Source organism: Macrobrachium nipponense, chromosome 37 (assembly GCF_015104395.2).
Source record: "Macrobrachium nipponense isolate FS-2020 chromosome 37, ASM1510439v2, whole genome shotgun sequence".
NCBI classification, from domain to species: Eukaryota; Metazoa; Arthropoda; class Malacostraca; order Decapoda; family Palaemonidae; genus Macrobrachium; species Macrobrachium nipponense.
This window is the reverse complement of record NC_061097.1, coordinates 36,732,769-36,740,268: the sequence shown is the minus strand read 5'-3', so window position 1 is coordinate 36,740,268 and position 7,500 is coordinate 36,732,769. Positions and strand designations below refer to the sequence as shown.

Below are 7,500 nucleotides of genomic sequence, written 5' to 3'. Positions count from 1 at the left end.
CCCGTTCTCCAACCAGCCACCACCAGGTTGCTTTCTTTTGTAGTAAGGCAGCACAGAAGAATAGTCTTTGTTGGTCAGCAGAATCCTGGAATATGTGTGAGTGGGCGCTGTTACCATCTCGACAAAGAAGCAGTACTGGAACATCTCCAGGAGTAGGTGGCACGGAATGGCAAACTCAACGTTTCCGTACCAGTTCGGGTCTTCGTCTCTCTCGCTTTTGAGGCGAGGTGAGAACCAAAGCACCTTCAGCTTCTTGCAAGGGTGATGGTTAGGCAACGCCCGATTTTGGAGGCTGCTAAATGTCACCAAGCTCTTTGGTCTCATCCTGTAAGTGGCCAAAGTCTCCACGGCGTCTTCTAGGTGGAGAGTTCTGGCGATGTGGGTGAAAGGCTCGTAGGCGTTCCGACCCTCATTGACATGGCGACCGCCACCAGGGAGCCAAGCTGTCTTTTTCTTCGCACAATTAGGGCCACTTCTCTTCAGTATTATGTCGTCCCCAGCATTTTCTTCTCCCTGGGAATGAATGAGCCCATATAAAGAGAGATAACAGAGAGATCGATAGATGAAATGCAGCCGAAAGAGTATACATATCACAGACGTCACAAATAAAGAGAAATAACAGCATAAACAAATTATACTCTCAAGAATAAACGATGTAGGTACACTCTTATCTTTCTTATCTGACATATTTATTAACCTAATTGATAAGATGTTTAATCGGTGTTAAGGAAATAAAGAAATGTTAATGCATAAGCACATATAACAGACATGATGCCAACACACACATATCCATATATATATATATACACATATATATATATATATATATATATATATATATATATATATATATATATGCATTAAGCTACAAATGTCCTTTGATATCCAATTCGCTCTACCTCGGAATTGATTTATTTTCATGTATGTTAACCGACAGGGAATTTTTTAGTTAATGATTTCGTCCTCGCGGGTTCGAATCGGCGGCCGGCGGACTGAGGAGTTTCTCCTCTGTCCGCTGCTTCGAACCCACGAGAGGAAATATATATGAAAATATATTAATTCCGAGGTAGAGCATGTTGGATATTAAAGGACATTTGTAGCTTAACACAGCCGGACCCCCAGGGACCAAGCCACAAATCTAGATATAGAATATGTAAATTTCAAAACACTTGTAAAAACCCCTCTCCAATAGTTGGCAATGCTGCTCAGTCTCAGGAAAGTGTTGGTAACACTGCTTACACTCAAACAGATTGAGAAAGGGTTTTGGGGGGTGGGGGTGGGTGGGTTGGGTGGGTTGGGGAAGTTGCAACCACTGGGGGAAGCCTAATGAAGTTTCCAAGAGGGCTGCAACCACTTTCTTTCCTTTTACTGTACCTCCTTTCATATTCTCGTCTTCATCTTACTTTCCACCTTCTTCTAACAAATGATTCATAATCCAACTGCTTTGAGGTTTTCCTCCTGTTACACCTTTCGAACCTTCTACTGTCAATTTCGTTCTCAGCGCTGAATGAACCTCATAGGTCTCAGCGCTTGTCCTTGGGCCTAAGTTCTATATTTCTTCCTGATTCCTCAGGAGAACCCCAATAAAAATAAAAAATTGTTCAATATGTCTACATTAATGAAGATGCAGAAATATTTATGTCGTCATTGGATCAGAAGTATAATAATGATGGTTATAGCCATCATAAGGTTTTCTTCTGTTAAAATTTAATCAAATTAGAACAAATAGTAATATTCGTGACATTCATAATTTTCATTAAATAAATTGGAGAAAGGGAGAATGTTATTGAAGAATGCAAAAACTTCGGCGTAATCGAGTTTTCTGTACAACGTATTATGCTCCTCAAAACCATCAGCGGTGACCGGCAGCTCTCTAGTTGTTCACCAGGTGTGGCAGAGTGAGGGTGCGTCCCATGGCTACGGAAAGCGCTGCCAGATGCACGATCCATGGCTATGCTTAGCCTTAAATAAAATAGAAACTACTGAGGCTAGAGGGTTGCAATTTGGTATTGTCGATGGTTGGAGGGTGTATGAGCAAAATACCAATTTGCAGCCTTCTAGCCACAGTAGTTTTTTTAGATCATTCGGGCGGACAGAAAAAAGTGCGTATAGACGGCACAATAGTTTTCTTTTACAGGACACTAAGATTGTGTATATATATATATATATATATATATATATATATATATATATATATATATATTAGAAGGTTTCACAGACAAAGGTGAAAGGAAAGCTTCTTATATTTATATGCCACGGGACCATTGTGGTATTGGATGAGTATACGTATATTTATATTATATATATATATATATATATATATATATATATATATATATATATATATATATATATATATATATATATATATATATATGCATTTGGCCTTATACAAGGAAACTTTCACTATGGTGATTTTCATTGTCCACCACTTAAATTAATCTTACCTTTGAAGAACTTGGAATGACATTTGGTCGTCTGCCTCCTGCAAACAAGTAAACTATTATTATTAAAGGCCGACATAATATTTATTCGTGTGCAGTGCAGTACAGATGCACATACATGTAGTATATATATATATATATATATATATATATATATATATATATATATATATATATATATGTTAGACTGACAAGCCCGGCACTGCCCAGGAAAACTCTGAATGACAACCAATGAACTCTTTCTCTCTCTCTCTCTCTCTCTCTCTCTCTCTCTCTCTCTCTCTCTCTCTCTCTCACCTGTTAAGATAGTTGTTTCAGTTGCATTGCCCAGCATTTTTGACATTTAATTTTTCACCCCTTCTCACCCAACCCCCACATTCCTATCAGGGCTAACCTAGGACTTAAGGGCATTGGGATTGTCATTATTCATCTCAGCGATCTTGAAAACTATCGATTAGACACTCATATCTGTCATTTAAAAAAAAAATTTTCACCCCTTCTCAACCACCCGCCCCACCCCCCCCCCCCTTCCTATTGGGGCTGAACTTGGAGTTGAAAGCAGCAGGAGTGTTGCCATTCATCTCAGCGACCTCAAAAACTATGGATGAGACACTAATATATGTAATTTTTTACATTTTATTTTTCACCTTTTCTCACCCCCTCCCTTCCTATTGGGGCTGAACTTGGACTTATCGGGAGTGTCACTATTCATCTCAGCGGCCTCGAAAACTATGCATTAGACACTAATATCAGTCGTTTTCGGTTGTTTTTACATGTCACACCCTTTGGTAGCAGTGATGTCATACCCCCACAGTATTCTTTCCCAGGTAGTAAGTCATATGTATACAAAGTTTGGTTGAATTTGCTCAATGCTTTTCAGAGTTATGCTGGAACACACACACACACACACTCACACACACACATATGAACCTACAAAGTCCTTTGCATAAAGGTCATTCCCAGAACTGACCTCTGCACAGATCTTTGTGTTGGTTACTGGATATGTAGTGACATTTTCTTAAAGATCAAGTTCAGCGTTGCCCTTACTGTATTAACGATCATTACAGACAGGTCAGTAATACTGCAGCATTAAAATAAATTCATATTTTCAGAATATAAGAAAGACAGAAGGATTTTATGCTAGCAATGAAATGCATATACGCAACTGGAACTCTGAATTAGGTGAGAAACATGACAAAAATGTACTACTGGTCTAAACATTTAATTACAATTTTTAGTCATGCAATCATTAATCTCAAATGATAAAAATTCAACACTGAACTCTAAAAGCAATGAGAAACATGTCAGAAAATGCAATTCTAAACTCTACATTAAGTGAAGACACATGACAAAAATTACAGTCCTTAACTCGACATTCAGTGAGAAACATGACAAAAAGTGTAACTTTGAACTCTAAATTTAATGAGAAACATGACAAATAGAACAATCATGAACTCTACATTTGGCAAGATTCGTAAATGCATAATAATAACGATAATAATAATAGCACCTTGCCACCAATAGCAATGTAAGCACTGAAATTAGCAACATCCGCCAAGTAGCACCTACCTGTAGAAGTAGCAGCCATGTTGAGGATTTGAGGTTTTAGTGGAGTCCTGAAATGAACAGATATACTTAAATATTTATATAATAAAAAGGAGACCATGAAAACACCAAAATGTAGAAAGAGAACCAACTGTCTCTCTTCAGGCAGGTAATGAATGACAGTAAGAGTTACAGAAAGGCGTTATTTATACAGAGATCTAGAGGTCAGCCATTATGTCAATCCAGTTGACAATTTCTCTTTAATCTTCTTAATCGCTGGTTGGAGGAAGATTTTATCTATGATACCATCTCCTCCAAACAAAACTAGAAAGCTTCCCAATAATGAAATTAAAATCCCACACCTGGACTGGATTATGATGTTGACGCAGACGCTTGGAAACTCTAACCCTTTTGCTTTTACCTACCTAAATGCCTTAGCAAAATCCCTGATTAACATCCAACAAAACCCAGTCCCCAAAGACAGGAGTATACAAAATCCCTTGCCTCGATTGTGATCAATCCTGCATAAGTTTTACAGGTAAATCACTCCCCCAGAGATTAATACAGGATAAACGTTCAGTTAGGTATGGCAAACAGACCTCAGCTATTTTTATCTATATGGATAACCATAATCACAGTATAGACTTGAATTTGTCACTTATGATTTATAGTAGCAATTGTCAGTTCAAAGGCCAGGTGGTAGAATCAGCATTGATTAAAGAAGATTATAGAGAAATTGTCAAATGGAGTGACATAATGGCTGACCTCTGGATCCCTTGGTATAAATACCGCCTTTCTGTAACTCTTACCCTCATTCATTTCCTGCCTGAAGAGAGGCAGTTGGTTTCTCTGAAAAATAGTGTTAAATTAGTACATTTTGGCGTTTTGACGGGCTCATGTTTATTAGATGGAATTCTGTTTTAACAGAAAATATTTCACATTCATTCATATATATATATAAGAGAATGAAAGTGTATCGGGAAATGAGAAATCAAAACGATGAATTATTCATTTAAAAGTAAATAAAATCGATGAATGAATACGAATGAATAAAGAGTTAACGAGCTCACGTACTGCCTGAATGTCAAGCAGACGAAATCAAGACAGACACGAATAGAAATAACTAATTAATAAAAGAGACCAGAAGTACGGGGCGAATCATTAATCAGTCAATCTAAAGAAAGGTCAATAAGATTGTGGTGACCTCAGCAACTGCCTAAGAAAACACGAATTGAATTGTGACCCAGTCAATTATTAGATGCTGTTGCACATAAGATTTTCGGTATCATTACAAAACGTGTTGGAAAAACCATCATTATTGTAATAATAATAATAATAATAATAATAATAATAATAATAATAATAATAATAATAATAATAGTAATAATAATAATAGTAATAATAATAATAATAATAATAATTAAGAATGATAATAATAATTATCATTATTATTATTATTATAAAAAATGTAAAAGCATACACATTCCTATTTGAAAAAAAAATCAGAAAGCAAATCGACCTGATGCAAGTCTTAATTTCTTTTCTCTCTCTCTCTCTCTCTCTCTCTCTCTCTCTCTCTCTCTCTCTCTCTCTCTCTCTCACCACTGGTCCATTACAAACCTTTTCAATAAATGAGACGAATAATTGTTTTATTATCGTTTTCAATAAATGAAACAAAAGATTTTTTTAATACTTATCGTTGATCAAATATCCTGAATAATTTTTCTGATTAACTGGAATGACATAGATAAGATAGTGGTGGCTCCCTGTTTATACTCAGCTTGTAAACTGGTTTCTAAAAGATGACGCAATTTTTGCTAACGAATCGAGCAGGAAACAGAAAAGGTAATAACGTACTTTTTAAAGTTTTCTGAAAATGAAAAGTATTGTGCTGGCTCTTTCTGTCCGCCCGTTCTTTTTCTGTTCGCCCTCAGATCTTAAAAACTACAGAAGATGGAGAACTGCAAATAGGTATGCTGATTATCCACCATCCAATCGTCAAGCATACCAAATTACAGCCCTCTAACCTCAGTAGTTTTTACTTTATTTATAGTTAAAGTTAGCCATAATCATGCTTCTGGCAACAATATAGGGTACGCCACCGCCGAGCTATGGGTAAAGTTTCATGGATCACGGCTCATTCTGCATTATTTCGAGCCCACCCAAAGTGGCCTTGATGATACGCTGTAGATTAGTAGTGTTTAATTCATAGTTTTCGAGGTCGCTAAGATGAATAACTTAATGTCATTGTGTGCCTGTTATTAATGATTTATGAAACAAAATTTGATTCCATTGATGCATCTAAGTTTGATGCGAATTATATGAATGGGATTATGATATGTCATAGTTTACATTTTAACAACAGTGATAGGCCTGTAACTTTTGCTTCATTTTTCTCAAAGGCCTTGGTTTCCTCAGTGTTTTGGGGAATCTTTATGTCAGTGGTCCTTAACCTGGGGCTCGCCCTCCTGGGGGGAGGCCATCATCATTTTCCAGGGGAGGGGCAAGTCCTAGGGAATAAACATTCTCTATGTTCGTTATTCTCATAAGAAGAAGAGTGAGGAACTGATATTCAGAAGTTTATGAAAAAATGCAAATGTATCACCTTATAAACTTACTTTCCCCGGAGTCTACTACTCTAATTGGGCTCGTTGGGCTCACCATGTTTTGTAATTATGGACCTCCCTTTCTATCCCTCGAAACCTCTTCTCATTCTCATTTTATTTTATTTTCCTTTAAATCTGGGACGGAATTTTACTCATAGATGCAAGGGGGGGGGGGGGCGCGTGAAAGAAAGGGCCAATTCTTAAAGGGGTTAAGAACCACTGCAAGTGGTAAATGAATTGGTACTGAAGAGTCTCGAACGCTCGACACAGTACCCTCCAACGAACCCCAGTCGAAGTTAATGCCGAATCTGACGTGCTTGTTTGCTGGTCGAGAGTGGGGAAATTATAGTACTTACGGTCGGCCTTATCCCACTTCCACCATGATAGCTAATTGGTACGTTTGGAAGGCGTAGGTCTTTTTATGAAATTTTTCCATATTATATATATATATATGTGTATGTGTGTGTGTGTCAGAAAACACAAAACAAATAGAAATACATACTTATTATCAGTGTAGTAAGGAGCCGCTAGGCGCAGAACTGTCTTTTCCTTGAATAGGCCTATATTATTTCATAGGCCTATGTTCCGATCAACAGGCCTTCCTTCCCGCAACGAAATCACCGCTCGCACTGAGCACTTTCTTCTCAAAGCACATAGAGATTAAATTTCCGTTTTATCCGTTGTTATCTTATCTTTGAAAGCAACCGTACATGATTCACACCTGTGTGACAGTTCTCAGACTAACACCACGTAGTGTGACAGTCACTTGGATCTCCGCTGTCGTCACCCTGTCCTGTAGCCAAGCGACATGGCCTCTGTTTGTCTAAAGACTCTTACGTCCGGGCTGATGATGGTTGCTATACCACAGTATAGACGTCATTATAGAACGCTTTCTTTTTATAGAC

At 37.5% G+C, this 7,500-nt stretch overlaps 1 protein-coding gene across 1 annotated transcript in view; it reads right to left on the bottom strand.

Annotated features, from left to right (window-relative positions):
* The window catches only part of LOC135209138 (uncharacterized), a 16,497-nt gene extending 9,085 nt beyond the window's left edge, over positions 1-7,412 (bottom strand). The window contains exons 1-3 of the mRNA XM_064241789.1: positions 7,098-7,412; positions 4,014-4,060; positions 2,448-2,485 (exon numbers count right to left, since the gene is read on the bottom strand). Coding sequence (XP_064097859.1) covers positions 2,448-2,485; positions 4,014-4,032 — 57 coding nt within the window. The 5' untranslated portion in view covers positions 4,033-4,060; positions 7,098-7,412. The remainder of the gene's footprint in view (positions 1-2,447; positions 2,486-4,013; positions 4,061-7,097) is intronic.
* Between the last annotated feature and the right edge of the window lie 88 nt (positions 7,413-7,500).